The sequence below is a fragment of the Saccostrea cucullata genome, unplaced genomic scaffold (genome assembly GCF_032062105.1).
Source record: "Saccostrea cucullata isolate Sc308-1 unplaced genomic scaffold, CSIRO_AGI_Scuc_v1 ctg60, whole genome shotgun sequence".
Taxonomy (NCBI): domain Eukaryota; kingdom Metazoa; phylum Mollusca; class Bivalvia; order Ostreida; family Ostreidae; genus Saccostrea; species Saccostrea cuccullata.
Genome location: NW_026931414.1, coordinates 337,641 through 358,022, shown reverse-complemented (window position 1 = coordinate 358,022; position 20,382 = coordinate 337,641). Strand labels below are relative to the sequence as shown.

Below are 20,382 nucleotides of genomic sequence, written 5' to 3'. Positions count from 1 at the left end.
CTCTAACCATTGCACAAAGCAGACGACTCTACAACAGGGCTATGATATTTTGACAAAGGAAGCCATTCCTTTCCTTTAATAAAACGAACAATATTTTTCCCTTTAAATGTTTTATGACAGTTTGCTTTACGCAGAACATACAACTGAGAAGATCATACATAGCTTTGAAAAGAGTCTTTAGCAAATCAAGCACCAAAAAAGATCAGAAAATGTGTGAAAGCAAAATGTTACAGAGTGCATTTTACAAATTAAAAATAATCTTTCTCCAAATCTTTTTCAGTAGTAATTTACATTAATTTCCATAAAACATAATGAATTTTCTCAAGAACATGCGATTATACCAAAATATACAAATATTTTATGAATCCTTTTCATGAAATACATGTACAGGTATATATACATATTCAAATTATATCAGAGGTGTTATAAATACTTCGATTTATGACCTGATCCTTATCATTTTCTTTTACACTTTGAGCAGCCCTAGTACAATACATGCACATGTTTACAGCGGAAACATTATTACCTAATGTACACAAAATATGCATTCTTTTACTTTTAAAATGACACATTTCATTTCTATTGTTTAAAATGTAAATTTGTTATAATTACAAAGTGACACGAGAAGTATATGTATTTAAAGGGATTTTTAAAGATTAAATTTTAAGTTACTTTACTGAAAAATAAATGAACAAAAACATGAAAAAATGACTTTTAACAATATAACTGTATAGTTATAATAACAATTCAATGTAGAAAAAATAATTATTTAATAATATCTAAATTAACAGTACATTTATTCCTTTACATGTACATAATACTTGATGAAATGAACTCCTCTAAACTTCAACAATAAAAATGGCATCTATTTATTTGGTCTCAACCAGACATTAATACAGAAAATCCAGGGTCTAAACTTAAATGTACATGTAAATCTCACCATTTTCAATATTTCTGCAGATATTCTTTCGTTTTTCCAAATTTATCTTAATTTATGGGAAAATGTCATTGTTTTCAAATTTTGTTGTTCGAAAATTAAAAATATTTTTAATTTAGTATCTCTATTTATATTGAGAGATAGATGACCACTGAATGTCATGTTACAAAACCAAATTCTACCTACTACTAACAGGTATAAATCCTTCTTCAAAGCCCTATCATAAAATTTTGTAGATCTTTGGAATTATCGTCAGGAAATTGTTCCTAAATTTCACAATGAGAATCACATTCCCGCCATAATGAAATAAAATGTGACAAAATGTAACAGATGACCTAATCCACATCTTAATGGTGTCATGAAATGAAATGTAGCACTATCAACCAAACAAAAAATATTCAAAAAAATATGAACATATGTACACAAAAGCAGAAAAATCTATTATATATGATTATATCTGAAGGGTAGAAAGATCCTTTTGGTATAATGGTGTCAAACAATTCAAGAATGAAGAGGAACACTGGGCCATTTACTGTTTATTAAGTGTTTAGAAGTTTTATAATTGCACTTGAATTCTTGATTCTTGGTTATCATACCCAAATACATGTAAATGAACTCATTTTTATTTATCCCTAATTTCTTAATATCTACTTTTTTTGAAAAAGTTTAGTTCAAAATACAAACCTGTAAATAATAGAATGTGACAAACAGTTTTACTTTCTCTATATATGTAAGTGCTTTCTTTTTCAGTGTGTACTGCACATATTTATACATCTCGAATCCATGTACATCAGAACTTAACAACTAACCATCACAAGCTTGCTTTTCCACATGAGTATTTATAATTAACAGAAATCAACAGTACTTGAGATCATTTCTGAGCTTTAATCAATCAAAACAAAGTTCAAATCAAATATTCTCCCTTAATTTTTTCTCAGCAATACTGGGCCATGTGTTTGTTAAATACACCAAATTATAAAAGCTTTAAGGGTAACTTATGGGTCTTGTATGTCATTTTTTTTTTATAGTTTGTTGTTCGTTATAGACAATTTTTCCATTTACATACAAAAATCTGTACCAAAATAGTTTATTGATGACAGAGAATGGTAAGAAAATACAGAATGGAAAAAGATTGACAAATGAAAAAGAATCATGACCTATAAACAAAGACAAATGTACAGAAAATCAGTCTCACATAATTAGCATTAAATAACAAAGAATTCATTCAGCAAGAGAAAACATGTATGTTTGACATAACAATTTTCACCATACATTTATGCACACATTTAACAGAAAACAAATGTAGAAGCCCTAGTTTGAAGCCGCATAAGCCAGAGGTCGTTCATCCACGACTCCGTTGGCCGTCCATGCATGTTTTGACATCATCTGATGGTGACTGAAGCAGCGATTACACACTCGTTCTGGTGTCATCAAATTCTGTTGAGGGATTGTGATGAAGTTCTCGGAACAATTCCCACAGAAGATATTTCCACAGTTCCTAAAAAGATGTAACATGTATCAAATATTGTCTTTATTCCAAAGACTACTTGACATTTAAATGCTTTAAGCATACAGAAAAGGTATTGCTCTTAAAATTTGGATTTTTGGTGTTAATACTTAACAATGCTATGTGGTTTTCAGTCTCTTAATTCAGGCATTCAAACACACAAACATAAAACATGATCCATAACAATTCAACAATTGATAAATTTATTAAAGCAAATCAGGTAAGTTTGCATTCATCTTTAACAATTCAGTTAATCTTACTTCATCAAATTCATGTCAACTGCAATGTAAAATCCTGTAACCATTTACATGATTATTACAACTAGTATTAGAACAACTCAATTCACTTCATATATATGAAAACAGTGATCAGTGGAGAACACACCTGCAGTGATGTTTTCTGACTAGTAAGCTGAAGCCAGCCTCACACTCAGCACAGTGAGTGACAGCGTGATCTGGCACCCAGCGAATCATCTTGGACTCGCTCTCGTCAATGTTTTCCCAGCTGACATCTGATGCCGCATTACTTCCTAAAGAGTTAAAATCCCCATTCACGTCTGGCGAGAGAAGCTGCAAAAATTTGAAACATGCTCTGAATTTCTCAAAATTAAAGACATACATGTAGGTGTGATATCTATCCCCTGACAAATCTTTTATAACAAATACATGTATAATCAACTGATATCATCTATCTAGACTCAAGTGTTCCAATGACATAAATTACTAATACATTTAGAGTGATGAACTGATAAGAGCACACATATTAATGATTAACATTAATCAGTGAGGAAGGAATCATTCTACCCCCCCCCCCCCCAGGAGTGGAATGCCCTACCCACCTCTACCGTGATGGCTCCGAGCCTTGACTGTTTCAAGGCTCATCTCTGTCGATAGGTCACCAGTCAAATAATTCTTTTTTAAACTCACTTGTAAATAGACAGTCACAATTGTTACATTTTTTAAAAATCTTTTTTAAACATGCGCACACCTGGTGGCGTAATAGTCAACTAATTGACGGAGGCCATTTACTGGTAGAAGTAGAAGTAGAACCCTTCACTTGCATGTCTATCCAGTGATATTCTATGTAAATTATCATTTGGTAAGCAGTTTAACTTGAAGTGTTTAGGATGTCTTATTTATTGAATACATATTTCTTACAAATTTAAGATGTGTATCACTGTAAATTACCATTTCTTCTTTATCTAAAATGCATCTAACTCCCCCACTGCAAGCAGATGCGTGCTGAAGAAGAGCTGCATTGGCCGCAGCCAGGTGAGATCGGATCATCTGAATTTCTCGTTCATAATCTTCCTTTATTTTCTGGATGCCTTGCTGGACTGGATCACTAAAAGTCGTGAGTCCATCTGCATCTAAATGTCGACTAAGACGCCCCATTTTGTTACCAAACTGGGAATCAATGGACTGCAAAATAAGCATTAAATTTGAATATGCTACATTTTTTTATTGGGTGATTTTTACAGCTACATTCTGCTCATAATATAAAAGAAGTAATTTCTTGTAAACACATTTCAAACTTTTCTTTTTACAATTTAAAATCAAAAAGTAACAAAAAAATAAATGGAATTTTGAGTGATGCAGTGCTATTGGCATCGTGATACATGTTCACAATTTTTCTGTTCTAACAATGTCTAATGTTATTGTGATGAACGCTATTTTTTTAGTAATCATCATGCTATTAAATAGGCCTTGGGGAATTTTCAAAAAAAAATTCAGCACTATACTCAATATATTCACTATTAAGTACTGAGTCTAAAACTGGTTCCTTGTTTTCTTTCCAAGTGTTCAAATTTGTTTCAACCTTAGTTTTTTTAAAGAAATCTAACCTTGTCAGTAGCTGGTGTTGGAGGGCAAGTAGAACTCCGTGAATTTGCTGGCGTGGTAGGAGAAGTCTTGTATGTACTTCTGGACTGGATTGATCCATTGGAATTGCAGCTCAGTCTAAGAGGTGTTGATCGATAAAGATAGCGATGAATACTGTACACATTGTCCACTGGAAGTTTCAAATCCACACTAGAATTGGATATGTCACTAGTGCTGGTGCTGATACTCGCACTCTTTTCTAGTGTTTTTATTTGTTCCAGGCTTAATTTGGGTTCCAGTTTTGAACCATTTATTTGAAGTTCACATTTTTCACTAGGTTTGCCCTCAGTGTCAGTAAGGGTGTCTGTTGAACATTCGATATTTTGACTTGTTGATGGAACATCTACCTCCTGATGAAAGCGAGAATTTCCATTACACTGTTCACTCACCAAACCATTTTCTTCTGGACTTTCTGCACCATTTTCCCTATGATTTTCATTCTTTCCATTTGTTAAATTTTCTTCTAAATCACTACAGTGGCCATTTAATCCATTAGTAACTAATCCGTTCACAGAAATGTCTCCATTCTGACCATTATCAATCAATGTTTTACTGTCCTTTTCACTATCAATATGGCTATCCTCTGACACAACAGTTCCATTGGAAACACAAGTATTGCTAGAAGTTTTATCACAGTCTTTTGTCAGAAGAGAAGGGTCAAAGTTATCTAACGTAATGCTGGGGTCACTCTTGCGTCGACTGGGACTACTGATGGCTTCCTGTGTTGAGCCTGCCAGATTCTCACAGGACCGTGTTTTCTGTAAGTTACCACAAGTCGTCTCCTGCTGTATCTCTGGCTGATCACATCCCAAGTCTTTGAGGTCAGTTGAACATGAGTAATTGGAAAAGTAAACTGATGTCCACAAAGCCAAACCTCGTACATCAAATTTTGGCCTCAACACCTGAAAAATATTGCCAGATGTCTTCATTAAGTGGCTAAGTTTATGTGTTAGCATTATGTTTGGCAAACAACAGACCTATCTTTTTTATCGATTGATTCATAAACATTAAAACAATTGGATTAGATTTTTTGTACCTATGATATTCTTTTCTTTCTTAAAAATGTTTCATGACAAGATATCTATCAATTATTTCATTAACAATAAGCATTAGATTTCACTTATATATGTAACAGCATATTGTTTAACTACTTAAAATAAGAATACAACATTCATTCAGTCATTGGTGAATATATTATGCAATACAATTTTCTTTCCTACCTGTTGATCTACATTAGGTCTGTACAGGTGATTGTAGAAGTGGGTGTTACTGGGATGAAGAAGAGACCACTTACCTGTTGATCTACATTAGGTCTATACAGGTGATTGTAGAAGTGGGTGTTACTGGGATGAAGAAGAGACCACTTACCTGTTGATCTACATTAGGTCTATACAAGTGATTGTAGAAGTGGGTGTTACTGGGATGAAGAAGAGACCACTTACCTGTTGATCTACATTAGGTCTATACAAGTGATTGTAGAAGTGGGTGTTACTGGGATGAAGAAGAGACCACTTACCTGTTGATCTACATTAGGTCTATACAGGTGATTGTAGAAGTGAGTGTTACTGGGATGAAGAAGAGACCACTTACCTGTTGATCTACATTAGGTCTATACAAGTGATTGTAGAAGTGGGTGTTACTGGGATGAAGAAGGGACCACTTACCTGTTGATCTACATTAGGTCTGTACAGGTGATTGTAGAAGTGAGTGTTACTGGGATGAAGAAGGGACCACTTACCTGTTGATCTACATTAGGTCTGTACAGGTGATTGTAGAAGTGAGTGTTACTGGGATGAAGAAGGGACCACTTACCTGTTGATCTACATTAGGTCTGTACAGGTGATTGTAGAAGTGGGTGTTACTGGGATGAAGAAGAGACCACTTACCTGTTGATCTACATTAGGTCTATACAGGTGATTGTAGAAGTGAGTGTTACTGGGATGAAGAAGAGACCACTTACCTGTTGATCTACATTAGGTCTGTACAGGTGATTGTAGAAGTGGGTGTTACTGGGATGAAGAAGAGACCACTTACCTGTTGATCTACATTAGGTCTATACAGGTGATTGTAGAAGTGGGTGTTACTGGGATGAAGAAGAGACCACTTACCTGTTGATCTACATTAGGTCTGTACAGGTGATTGTAGAAGTGGGTGTTACTGGGATGAAGAAGAGACCACTTACCTGTTGATCTACATTAGGTCTATACAGGTGATTGTAGAAGTGGGTGTTACTGGGATGAAGAAGAGACCACTTACCTGTTGATCTACATTAGGTCTGTACAGGTGATTGTAGAAGTGGGTGTTACTGGGATGAAGAAGGGACCACACAGAGGAAGTCTGTACTGACAATTCTCCTTTCAATCTGTCCTGGACTGTGTTACACAAGAATGTGCCAAACAAGTGGGAATAGGTATGCTGAACCAATTTAATCTATTTCAAAAAAAGAGTTATAATTTTATAAAGAATGTTTTTTTATGCTAAACAAAAAACTGAACTGTATTTTTATTTCAGGCCTTGCACACTTGGATAATCACTATGGATCAGAATTTAAGTTTCCATATATTCTTCATCAAAAAGCATGAGGATGTATCAGATCTCTGTGTATCAATTACCAGATATGCTTCATTGAACTGGAATGCACAAGGGAACTGTTTGTAAAGCTGATATACACAGTCAAGCCATTGCAGGAAAACTGGTGACCGCTCATTAGGATCTTCACAGTTTACACCATTACCACATCTGTCTCCAAACTTGTGGCCAAATTCTAACCACTCCCTCTCCACCAGTACTTGAAAGCCCTGCAAAATAATCAACAAAAATTTTAAAAACACAGCCCCTTTAAAGTCTACTCAAGTAACACAATGAGCATAAAATATCAATTTTTAAACCAGCAAAATATAAAAAATTCAAATGATAAAAAATATTACACAAAGTACCCTTGCCTTTAATCTTTTACAAGGGTGAAAAGACATTTTATATTGGATGTACCTCAATTGTTCTGTAATAAGGATCCATCATCAGCTCTGCTAGAGCCACAATCTGAGAAGTTCTGTCCCAGCCGTCTGAGCAATGGACCACCACCGACCTGCCCTCCTTACTCATCACATTCACCACCAGACTGGCCGTCCTCAACAGGTTAGACAGGTACGTCATCCACTTTGTTCCCTCCAATCCAGACAGCCAGCTACAAAAGGACGTTAAAGAATTACATAAAGATACACAATCAACAATCATGACAATTCCCTTTGAGATTTATCTTCATTTCTATTCAAACATGTTAAATGAAAGCTTACTTGAGCTGATCAGAAGCTGTACTGCAGTGTTGTCGTAACTGTGTGAATGCTTTTCTTATGGCATGGATGTTGTCCAGATTCATGAACTGGATCTCACAGGATGTGTAATACTCTAAATAAAAGTAATATATGGCATTAAGGAAATATTCTACAAAATGAACAAGTAGCTTAGCCTCCACAGGCTACCAGTCTAAGATGTAAAACTTTATAGATTTTGTTCACTAACCTACACACTCTACTCCTCCCCCTTTCAGTCTGTTTGCCATGGATGCTCGATAAGATCTACAGTCAATGATCACAACTTTCTTATCTGCTTCATCTAGGTCATCTAAACACAGAAAAATATATATATCATAAATGTCGTATTAATGAAACATTTTAGTCTGAAATTACCCAAAACAACTGACATTCAAATCATTAACAGTGACATATACGAGATAAATTAATGAATGTATAATCCTTACCCCCACTCTGTGACCCAGATTCTGAGCCACTGGAATCCTCACTGACAGGCAGTTTCTTCTGACTCTTCCCTGGATTCTGTTGACAAGCATCAATGTAAGCTTTCATCAGGTTCTCATCCTGTGTGTTTCTCCAATTAAAGAATCCTATCTCTGGCTGGCTACATCTTACAAGGACTGCACCATTTCTTTGGTTTCTGTAAACATTTCACATATTTTTATCTGTTTTGAACAGAATGCTCAGATTATTATTATTTTTCTTTTCGGATTTTCCCAACTCTTTAAAATATTTCATAGCTTCCTTTTCCAATCTTAATTTTTTTTTACCTCCATACTACAGAAGGAAACCGTTTCAGAGCACGGAACCCAGCTGAACTTTTGATGTCTTCATCTGTGATACTGGCTGGCACAATGTGATTCTTAGGGTATGTTGGACAGAGACTGTAGAAGAATTAGGCAGAATTATTTAATGTCTAGCTGGGTTAAATTTAAGGACATTTCAAAATCAGCCACTAAGATATATTTTGTACATTCATCAAGTTTGGAAGTACTGGCATAAAAAATAATGTTCACTTTACAATATACATTTTTCATATAATGAAAATAAATATAGTGCACTCTCAAAATAATGCATAGAATTAAGAATTTAATATGTTACAATGTCCCAAAATAAAAAAAATGCATTTTGATTTACAGGTAATTTAATATGTCTAGTGTTCTGAATCATGAAAAAAAGATAAAATTGCACGTTAATGGATTGTTTGAAAGATATGTAACCAAATAAAGCCAAGAGAGGTCATCTTTATTTACGTCACTGATCACCTTTAACAGTGACAGTGCAAGGAATTTTAGTTTCTTTGACATGCAGTTCATCATTCCACATACTTAAAGTCTTCATTGATGTAAGTGATTCTCCAAGCTTTACCACTCTTTAAATCAAATTTCTGTCTCTCTACCTCCTTCCCAAAGCTGTATGTGCAGCTCTCATCTGTAAAGAAAATGCAATACCATTTATAGATATTTATATCATTTAATTTTCTTGTATCATGGGCAAATTAATTTTTTATTCCCCAAATTTTAATATTTAACACAAATCTTTTTGTTTTACTTGTTATACATAATAATAACAAATTCATATTTTCCTTCAACTCAAGTAACACAAGGTTAATCTTATATTATGCATTCAGTAGAATTCACGTTTTATGGATTATAAATTGTGCAGAAGTCAGTTTGCAAATATAGCACTTTAAAATACTATGTAACAAGTTAGAGCTTAAGAGTGCATATAAAAGATAAGATAAAATTTATGACAAACTGCCCATTTGTTTACAGAGAATGAATGCCAATACAACCCCGACAGGTAAACTAGAGTGACAAAATTATTCCACAACTTACTACACATCAGTCAATTGCATGCATATTGAGGTCAACACAACCTGCTTAAACTGCCAGAACAAAAACAAACAGCACATGAATGATGTTTTTCACTCCCTGCAAGGTTCTAACACTACTAGGGCCAGGGTCATAAATTTACCTGTTCAATTTTCTGGAAAATGTACATCTAAAGCAAGATTGCTGGTGTATTACTATAGATGCCTCACCCTTGCATGTATATAGTTAAGATAGGGTTTATAGAAATTTAACAATGATGCTGAAATTCAATGATTTTAGGAGGCTGTAAGACATTATTCAATATGATAATTTTCCAAATGATCTTGTCGTATTACTTGGTAATAAGCAACTGTTTCAAATATGCTGTTCTTATGACTTCTACCTCTCTTACAACAAAATGGCCTAAATAGTGAGAAACACAATGGAATGTTTTTATTCTTCTAGCCACCACAACTTTTTTCCCCCAAAAAACTACAACTTAATTCAACATGCAAGTATAAATCCAAACAAATTACCAACAAAAGAATATCTATTTAAACATGTTAAAGAACATTGGAATTCTAAGGATATGAAATTGGACCTTTTCATAACATATCTGTTTTTCATAGACTATTTCACACTGAATTTTTCTTCATCCACAAAGGACTTGTCAACTTTATCTACCTTTTTGGCACAGCTGAAAGCAGTTTTCTGGTTCTGTTGATCCAGGGTTACGGTCTTGGCACCAAGCGTGAAAAGTGAAGGCAAAAAACTCATTGAGCTGTTTGGGAGCGTTCAATTTAGCAGAGATCCGCAGAAACCAGGCCTGACAAGCATCATTGTCACTGAAGCCACACCTGAAAATTTGAAAGAATGTTCAATCTAGTTACCCTAAAAAAAAGAGAATATACATGTAATATAAACTACATTTAAACCAAATTTAACTAGAAGTACTTCCATAGGTCATAAACGCCCCATCCAGGGTTATAGAATAGTGAAACATAAAAATTTCTTTATCGATACGTGCATGAAGTTTTATGAAATTTTCAAATGTGGAGAACCCTGCAGATTCAGCATCCGAAGCAAGTCTTGTAGTATGTATAGCCACTAACCAGAGAGTTAGGGGTCTTACGTAATTTATATTTGATATTTTTGAATATTACAATATTTAGATTTCTATTTAAACTACAGTTTTCTATTTTATTCATTGTAGCATTTAATTGATACAAATTTCCTTATAGCTTTAAGTTAAGCAGATGGCTTGTAAATACTACATCTAGTACATTGTTTATCTAGTCTTTGAAGTCAATTTAGTTAATCCCCTGTGCAATTATCTTTTGTGACCCTGAAGACAGTATAGGTGTCACAGTAATTAACACTTTACCTGGCCATATAAATCTATTGTACAGATGTCAAAGAATCTTGAGTAAATCAAATAATCACTCAATTTACCTTAAGGCTAAGATTAGATTTTTTATCAAACAAAGAAAAGAGATAATCTGGTAGTTTAGCAGTAAGAGAGTTAGGAGCTAGGGCTAGAGCAAGCAGCTGGCAGACCCAGTCTTGGATTGTAAATAATGTACAAATTATTCCTTTAATAAAGACTGTAAAGACAATTTATCTTATGTGTTACTCCTTGACAAATCCATGTCAAGGACAGTAACCATGTCTCTTGGTTACTGCGTGACCCAGTGTTGAGGCCAGGTGTGCACGTGGGTGCAGTAGGGTGCTCTCGATCACTACTTTGTTTACCAAGTGGACCCTTGCCACCCTCCCCGAGTGCAGCGGTCACATATGTTGAAATGAAATGTCTCTTTTTGAAGATGTGCATCATCCATGTAAGTACACATTTTTGTTTGGTCATTATGCATTTGGCGCAAACTAATAAAATAGTAGTACGGTTTCACTTTCATTTGCAAACATGTTGTTTGTTGTTTGTTTTTTTTTGCGATTAAGTTTCATGGACTTTTATTTTTTAATTCATATTTTGCTATGGAAATTGGGAAATTTACACCTTTCTTTTGGGAAAAACTTTTTTGCATGTTCAGAGCTGCTCATCCAGAAAATGCATGTCAGATTCAGCATCCGAAGCAAGTTTAGTAGTATGCATCCTAAGATATACCATCCATGCAAGTTTGGTCATTATAGGGCTCATAGTATCTTGGAAATGAAACCTGCACCAAAAACTTTAACCTGTTCACTCAACTGGAAAATGTAGGTCAGATTCAGCATCTGAAGCAAGCCTGGTAAGGTGCATCCTTATGTATCATCCATGCAAGTTTGGTCAACATAGGTCTTATAGTTAACTTGGTAATGAGAGAGACCTGCACCAAAAACATTAACCTGTTCACTCAACCGGTGTAAGATTCAGCAGAGAGAGTGTACATCCTTAGATGTATCATCTGTGTAAGTTTGGTCAACATAGGGCTTATAGTTACTTGGAAATTAAAAAACATTAACCTGTTCACTCAACCGGAAAATGTAGGTCAGATTCAGCATCCGAAGCAAGTCTGGTAGTGTACATCCTTAGATGTATCATCCATATAAGTCAACATAGGGCTTATAGTTACTTGGAAATGAGACCTGCACCAAAAACATTAACCTGTTCACTCAACTGGAAAATGTAAGTCAGATTCAGCATCCGAAGCAAGCCTGGTAGTGTACAACCTTAGATGTATCATCCATGTAAGTTTGGTCAACATAGGGCTTATAGTTCCTTGGAAATGACACCTACACCAAAAACTGCACCAAAAATGTTGACTTTCTCCAAAAACATTAACCTGGCCATTCCTTTGCTGAAATTGCAGCATCTGAATCTTGACTGGTACAATGAAACACACTAGAAGCATCTTCCATGCATGTCTAATTAATATAGGACACAGAAGTACTTAAAAAGAAAACTGCTCCAAAAAACTTAACCTTAACCTGGGATGCCGACGCCGTGGGTATTACATAAGCTCCCCCAACTTCGTTGAGGTGAGCTAAATATCAAGATTTATTATTTAATTTAGCAAAACAAAAATATGAAAAAAGGAGAGGAAATTATGGTATAATAAATGTCAAGATCAAATTTAATTTCTTTAAGAACTCCCACATACATTTCACCATAATCATGGAATTTTGTAATACTAAGAAATTTTGTAATACTAAGAAAAATTTTATGAAAATGTATCACTTCTACAATTGCATTTTGTTAAATAAACCTACAGATTACTTATAGGTGAAATATAATACTTATTTTTCCAATTTTTCATACTATATGAAAGGCTGTAGTTATTGGTGCATCAACATATCCAGGAATATTATTGCATCAGTATGCATACCATTAGACCTATAATTTGTAGTCCCTTTCATAAGTAACTTTACTGTCAGTAAGAGTGCATGATTATATTTGACACACATACATAATTATCGAATTTTTAATTTCAGCATATATATGTAAGTTGTATTTATTTTAATATGTTTTAAAACAAAAATGTCTATTTTCTATTTGTTTGACATGTAAAATATATACCAGTATGCTACAGCCAATAAAAGACATCGATATGTAGTTTTAACACCTTGAAGTTAATAACATTTGATCAATAATTGTTCTTCTGAATTAGTGCATTGTGTATATATTATTATATATTGTTGGGATCAATTATATGTTAGAAGAAGTGTTCAAAACATCCTTGATATATACATAAACTTTGATAGGGCAAGAGTTTCATTTCCTTATTTAGATTAAGTAATTCCAACTGATAATTGTACTCCCATCTATATATTATGATAATAGAAGAAGAAAACATCCTTATACTTATACTTTGGTTGGTAGGACACGAGTTCTATTATGCTATTTCCTTATTTAGATAAGTAAATACAATAATTACATACACATAATAAAACATTTGAATCAAAATCAAAAATGGCACAAAAATTTCTTTTAAATAGAGTTATAGCAGATGAGAAAGAAACCTGATAAGAGGTGGGATAATTTTCTAATAAAATTAAAAGGTGTGTCAGCACATTTATTTCCCTTTAGAACATAACCTTTGAAACCCATTAATATCCATGAAATATGATCAGTTGTTTTTTTTTTTTTAAATCTATCTTCTGCTAAACTTAATACAATCTAGTTTTCCATTTAAGGCAAGAATCAATTTGGATTACATGGCAGTTTTATAGTTAGTACATAAGACTGTGCAGACAGACATATTGATTTCTCCTCAGTACAACAATCACTCTGGGGGCACTATCCCTTATACAGTATAAACCCTACATGTATCTTATAAAAATGATGAATAGCAAAAAAACACTGACTAGGCATTAGGCATGCATGACTTGGAAAATAATGTTCTGGAAAAATTTGTCTATGAAAGCCTGTAGGTATATCTTGATGACACTTCATTTTGCTAATTATTATAGCAAGAACAAGGTTGAAGGACTATATATGTACATGTATTGTCTAAGGCACTCAAAACCTAATGACCCTTAAATCAAAGCCACATAAAACTTTTCTTTCTGCTTAACAGCTGTAAAATAAAGAAACTAGTCCATGTTTTGTCATTATATACATAAGCTTATCTTTCCCGATCTAGCAGACCATCTGTTGCCCTCAGCACAATATACCCACACTGTCCCCTGTCTAAGTTAGACACTGCTGACAAGACATTACATCATCCTATCGATCAGTTTACTCCTTACACTTCTATATAAAGTATGTACGACTACAATGACTCAGCCCCAATGATAACTTTTTTCACCTAAAATTACGTAATCTTTCTCTATTGTCAATGGATGACATTTTTCTACTTTGGGACACTTCAAAAAGAAATTGAAACTACAATATTAAATATCCATAAGATAAGCTACAAAGGTTTTTCTCTTTATATGCCTATCCATAACAGGCTAGACAATGTCAAGTGTTTCCTTATTTCATGTATAGATAAATATTAAATGCTGTATTTACCCAGGATGTTTGTTTACTTTCAATGGAGATGAGTGTGTATTATCTAAATACATACCACGAAATTAGCCAGATTTCCCTTAAATGTTTTCAATTCAATCCTTTTCATGTTTATACATATTGACTTATTCTTCACAATATAAATCAGACTTTAAATTTCAACACTTTGAGAATGTGAGAATAAAGTAACATCTTTGTCTTTGCAACATTGATTAAATGTAAGCCTGCCTACCAGTGAAATGTATCTTACTACTAATCTTAATTTATAATAGATCTTGATATGCCTAACCTTGCCACTGTAGCGTCTTTACAGTAGATGTTCAGGAAAAAGATGTCTGTCCTCTCCACTGAATCAATCATTCCGATTGGAACATTGACAAACGACGCCTTGAAAGTTATTAGCAGCCGATAATTGGAGAGGACAATAACCCCGTCGGTTGTTTTCCCCAGGAACTCTGCGGCTTCTCCAGGAAGGAGGGGGGTGGGGACCTGTAGGGAGTCATCCTCCCGTACCAGCTTCTTTTTGGGGAACAAGTCCGACTTGTTGATGCACTCCAGACTAGTCGGTTCATCAGCATATGCCTGTACAGAGAGAAAGTGAAGTTATGTCAATCTCTTTACATGATTACCATGTAATTTTTTTTTTGTAATTCATGCAATCCATGATGATGTGCTTGAAAATCTCCTTTCATTAATAAAATTATGTTTTCTTAATTATAAAGACATCTAAACACCTACTATGACTGATGTTAATAAACTGTATGTAAATGCAGACACCTGTTACTACTATTAACAAGAAGACAGATAGCTATGAAGTATTTTATTGACACAAATAAGTGTGTATTTATGACAGAAGGTAGTAGGCAGTCACAACAGTGGTCTAGAATAGGTTTTCAAGTTGTTCTCTAACTTAGTACTGATAATGAAAATGCGTCAGAAATATGTCCTGCTATTAAATCTAGTCTACAACAATTTCTTTTTCTTTTTTAACTTACGTGAAGAAGAATAGATGTATTACTCACCATTTTAAGATGCATTTGGCATATATATTGCTGATGGCACCGTCCAATCAAACACAATCACTATCCAAGATCTTCTCTTTTGGACTCTACTAATTTCTTGTGTATCTGTTCTTCCTATAAAGCAATAAAACAGTTCTTTACAAGTAATATGTCAATTGTTGAACTTATTCTTCTTATCCAAACAAGAATCATCATTTGTACCAAAGTCAAACCTAGTATGAACTTAAAATTTCTTTACGACTCCAGTCTTATAAATATAAACCTTAAACAATATGGTTGCCTATTTTGAAATTTTCCACAATTCAATAGTATAATTACATGTATGAGGAGGTGAGAAACCGAACCCAAAGATTTTGTCGATACAGCACTATTTCTACGTGTCATTTACCATGTTTAAATCCTTTACTCCTTGCTGAACTTCATTCATAGTCACTAGGTAAATCAATATCTAAACGTAACGTCTGCACATAAAGATATATCTAGACAAGTTCTCCAAGGCCGAATAAGCAGTGTTGACCGAAATTCAATGTTTGCATTTGCTGACAAATGATAATTATGTTCCTTTTTTGGGCAGATAAGCTGTTGCAGGAAAAATCAAAATAACACTACAATATACATGTATTGAGGCGCAAAGCACACTTGTCTGATAATAACCTTGGCAAGATTAGATAAATATATTAAATGTACTTTAAATATACCTATTGTCTGTAATATTGTTTAAGTGTACTAAATTAAATTCCAGAAGCGTATATTCTAGAACATATATACTGTATATAAACCAATTCCATTCATGTTCATTCCAGTAAACAAAAAACAGCACAAAAAATCTTTGGATTTTTTTTAAGGAAAAGAATTTTAAACAGTATTGAGCAATCAAAGGTATAATTATTAGAAATACAATTTCATAAAATGTGGTTGAATTTTTATTTTACCATCAGTTGCAAGATCACAATCTCTTACCACTCAAGCATATTTATACCAATCAATAAGATATTTTCCTCTGTATCAGAAAATGTAACTATAAAAGGATGGCAAGAGGGTTTTCCAATAAGTGTTCTGTTCTCTATCAGGGAAGTTTAAAATCTATAATATAATATCTATATAACTATGCATTTATAATGTACATGATAAGAGTCAGAAATCCCATGACACCTATACTACTTTCATTTTGCCGAACAGATTGTCAAACTGTATGACACTGTGTTGCTTACTAACAAACATTACTCTTACTCATTTTTCAAGTACTTGTGTCTAACTAGGACACAGTTTTGTTGACCAGAAATACACAATATGTGTTTTCTGTATAAAAGGAAATGCTGACAAAGCTTATTCGAGACTAACACATTTAACACGAGGCATATCATATGCATACAACCCGATTTAGCACTTTGCCTTTTTCTTTCTCCCCCTAAATTCAAACAGCTTAGTGCATTTTATAACATTCTTCAATCTTCATCCACAATGTTGCCCAAATTAATGCAATGGAAACATGCATCTGACATATGTGCTGTCATTTTTAGATGCTCTGGTATGATTTTATTCTTAAAATCCTAACAGACCAGATGTATTAAATTTTTGCATGTCTGAAAATCTCCTAACATGTAAAAAGTTTGACTGCTCAACCTATTCAAACACTACTTCATCAATTACACGAATATCAACTGCTATTCCCTAAAATACAAATACTGGTCTGGGTACATCAATTTCAGAACATTCCAACTTCTGATGAAATTCAACTCTGCAGGTGTTTTCCCTAAGGACCAGTCACTGGCCAAATTGACTATTTTGGAAATTATAAAAAATGCGGGTTAGAAATCTTTAAGTTAAAATATGCATGTTTTCATCATCAACAGATAATGAGATATGCTGCTGATAATAGATTCAAGGTCAGGGGTACTCAATGCAAAAAAGAGTCATGGTTTTTGAAATTTTCTTTCCTTTGGTTAGCTTTGGCTTTTGTAAAGCTTAAATTAGAATGTCTCAGACTGATTTCAAAAAGAAAATATATACAACATATGATAAATTGCAATGTGTTGAGGTAAGTTTTTTTTTTCTATAAATAAAATAAAATGTGATACAAACACATGTGAGTAAACTAAGTAAAATCCACCAGAACACTGTTGACTATTATGATTCACCTTACAATGAACTTTTTCAGCAGGCCTATCAAATTATCATCTCATCCGTGGACACTATCATTACCTAGCAAATATCATTTAATATCATGAATGAGGAAATACCATAGTATTACATTACTTAATCAATTTTGATTGTAAAACCACTGGAACAAAGTGTTCAACTTAATTCCATACCTTTGGTGCAAATGTCTTAAAAATTCATATAATCTAAATCAACTTAGATATCTGATTTATTTGTTGATTACAGATTTTAGAGTTGGTTTATTGATATAAACATGATAAACTAGTAAGGTATACATGCTACATACATAAAACTACTTATCAAGAGTAGATTTTAGAGCAACAATCACCTGAATATATTCATTGACAACATCGTCAAAGTCATGTATCCGAAATTTTCATTGAGCAGCATAACATAAAAGTTTTTTTACAGGTAAACAACTAAGATAAACATACTAAATACAGACTACACATATTATAGACAAACTAAAAAACACTTCTATGAACATTTATGTCTGTCTCGAAAAAAATTGTTTTAGCATTTTATATGCTTTATACTGAAGACCTTGTCAACTGCTTTGTATAAAGATGTGTTTATATGCATTCTTCCAGATACTATTTACCTCAGCATGCTAGAGGTTCACAGCGAGATACTTTAGAATAGACACTGTGTAACATGGTAACCTCTATCATACAAAGTAAAAATTCTCTTAAAAAACGAAAATTTGTAGGAATACAGATATTCAACTCTTTTCCTGGCTACCCATGCAATGTAGACACATGGCAGAATCATTTTTGAAGTTTCACTATTTGTCAACACCTTTTTTCCCTTTGCAATATGATCAAATGAAAATATTATTCTGAGATCTTGACCCTTCCTGTATTTTTTTTCAAAGGTAGACAACCTTTGCAAAACCTAAAAAGCGTGCAGATATACATAATTTAACTAAAATGCTTTATCACCAGTGACACATCCAACGCTGAAGCATTTTGCATCATCACAACAATTTCCATTAGGCCTATTATTCACTATATACACTTCGATATAAGTAATCACGGTGGATGTAGTCACCATTACATAATATTGATGCATGTTTATACTAATGATAAACATAAACACCATCTATTTACACTTTTGTCAAGTGTTTGTCATTCGTTGTCAAAATGAAAACTAGGCCACGACATGTTTCACAGAAAACGCCTCCTTGCAAAGTTGCTTACCTTTAAAGAATTAATGACCTATCTTCTGTGGAAATCCACAGACCCTGCTCTGGGAAACCCTTGGATAAATTGTATTTCAATAAACCATCCAGACGTATTATTTCTTGCCCGGTGATCGTCATAAAAATGGCGGAGCAAAATGTCAACAACTAGTGACGTCACTTTCCTGGTCATATGATAAGGTCGATGTATTTCATCGCTCGCACTAATTACCCCGAAAATTGTTTGCAGCTTTTTAAAAAAAGACCAAATGATTTAAGTATGTATATAAGATACAATAACCTCGCACATCTTCACGATTATTAATTATTTTCACGCAAAGCAAAAGTTGTAGAAGATAAAAGAGTAACTCAGTGTTAAAAAAATTTAATTTACGGCACTGACAATGATCTAAAATTAGGAAAATAATAATGATACATTAAAAAATAAAATCAAAAAGTAAAATAAATAAATAAATAAATAAATAAATAAATAAATAAATAAATAAATAAATAAATAAATAAATAAATAAATAAATAAATAAATAAATAAATAAATAAAACCTTTTTGCTATTAAAACGTTAGTTTTTTCTATGTAAGATATAAAAAGAAAAATTCTAATTAAATCATGTGATAATGTGAAAAACATTATTTTTGCTGATTGTTTTATTTTTACTGGTGAATTTATACATTGTTATTAATGAGAAAGAGAGAGATCGAGTGGGAGAGAGAGAGAAAGTTTGAGTTTTGCTTCAGGTTTCAGTATAAATTGTGAATTTAGCAATAATAGAGTACTCAAAGTTCTCATGTTTGAAATTCGGGATATTTTGATAAGCGAAAAATCTGGGGAAAATTTTCACGACAAAAATTATTTATTGTGTTATTAAAAAGTAATGTGGTCTTCGTGTATTTCTAGCAATTTGAGATTAAAATGCCCGCGTCTCTCTCTCTTTTAAATTTCAAGTTTGTGTCGTTATGCGTCGGATCGAGGGAGGGGGTAGCACTTTTTTGCAAAATAAGACATAAATATGTGTATTAAAAATTATAACCTATAAATCTAACCGTAATTAACCCTTACCCTTACCATTAATCATGTTAATTAATGGAAAATGACATATCACTCAGCTTGTCTTTATCTGTTTAATATCTTTCGCCGTTATAAAATTTTCTATGCGGGTCTACTTTTTCCTATTTTTGTCTTTTATATCATAGAAAAGATCCAAATTGTAAAAACTGCTTGCTCATGTTGTGTTAATCACGTTAAATTATTTGCCAAAATTAAATAAAAGAATTTAAACTAGATCGTTATTTACTATTTAGTTTAATTCTTCTTTATTTTATTTTTTGGCAAATAAATGAACGTGAATGATAAACACAACGTGAAGCAGTTTTTTATGGCACGCCAAATTCACAAAAATGAGATAAACATAGTTTCACAGTCGATAAACTAGGTTTATCGATTGTAAACTATAGTTTACAGACTGTAATATTTGAATCTATTCTATGATATAAAAGCAGATATTTATCTATATTTTATTTTAGAGAACTTTATAACTAGTTTCAACAGGAGCAAGAGATTATCATTATGTCAATATAACTTTCCCGCCAACCCATATTGATAAATT

At 33.1% G+C, this 20,382-nt stretch overlaps 1 protein-coding gene across 3 annotated transcripts; it reads right to left on the bottom strand.

Moving 5' to 3' along the window:
* Positions 1-93: 93 nt before the first annotated feature.
* LOC134232556 (myotubularin-related protein 4-like) lies at positions 94-18,940 on the bottom strand. Of its 3 annotated transcripts, none has more exons than XM_062714540.1 (16): positions 18,779-18,940; positions 15,420-15,533; positions 14,687-14,979; positions 10,134-10,306; positions 8,964-9,066; positions 8,406-8,519; positions 8,082-8,275; positions 7,844-7,945; positions 7,618-7,729; positions 7,313-7,508; positions 6,937-7,122; positions 6,581-6,754; positions 4,288-5,226; positions 3,632-3,865; positions 2,829-3,013; positions 94-2,435 (listed from the first exon to the last, which is right to left on the bottom strand). In XM_062714540.1, the coding sequence occupies exons 2-16, from the start codon at positions 15,432-15,434 to the stop codon at positions 2,249-2,251; spliced, it is 3,207 nt and encodes a 1,068-aa protein (XP_062570524.1). In that variant the 5' UTR covers positions 15,435-15,533; positions 18,779-18,940; the 3' UTR covers positions 94-2,248. The 3 variants fall into 3 exon arrangements, with proteins under 3 accessions (XP_062570524.1, XP_062570525.1, XP_062570526.1); XM_062714541.1 differs by lacking the exon at positions 18,779-18,940 and adding an exon at positions 16,352-16,370; XM_062714542.1 differs by lacking the exon at positions 18,779-18,940 and adding an exon at positions 15,808-15,827.
* Between the last annotated feature and the right edge of the window lie 1,442 nt (positions 18,941-20,382).

Bases quoted from the DNA above. Each gene is read 5' to 3' on its own strand.
- LOC134232556 (XM_062714540.1), bottom strand. The intron at 7,509-7,617 runs GTAAGCTTTCAT...GTCCTTTTGTAG, and splicing joins ACAGCTTCTGATCAGCTCAA to CTGGCTGTCTGGATTGGAGG. The intron at 6,755-6,936 runs GTAATTGATACA...TTTTTGAAATAG, and splicing joins AGTTCAATGAAGCATATCTG to ATTAAATTGGTTCAGCATAC.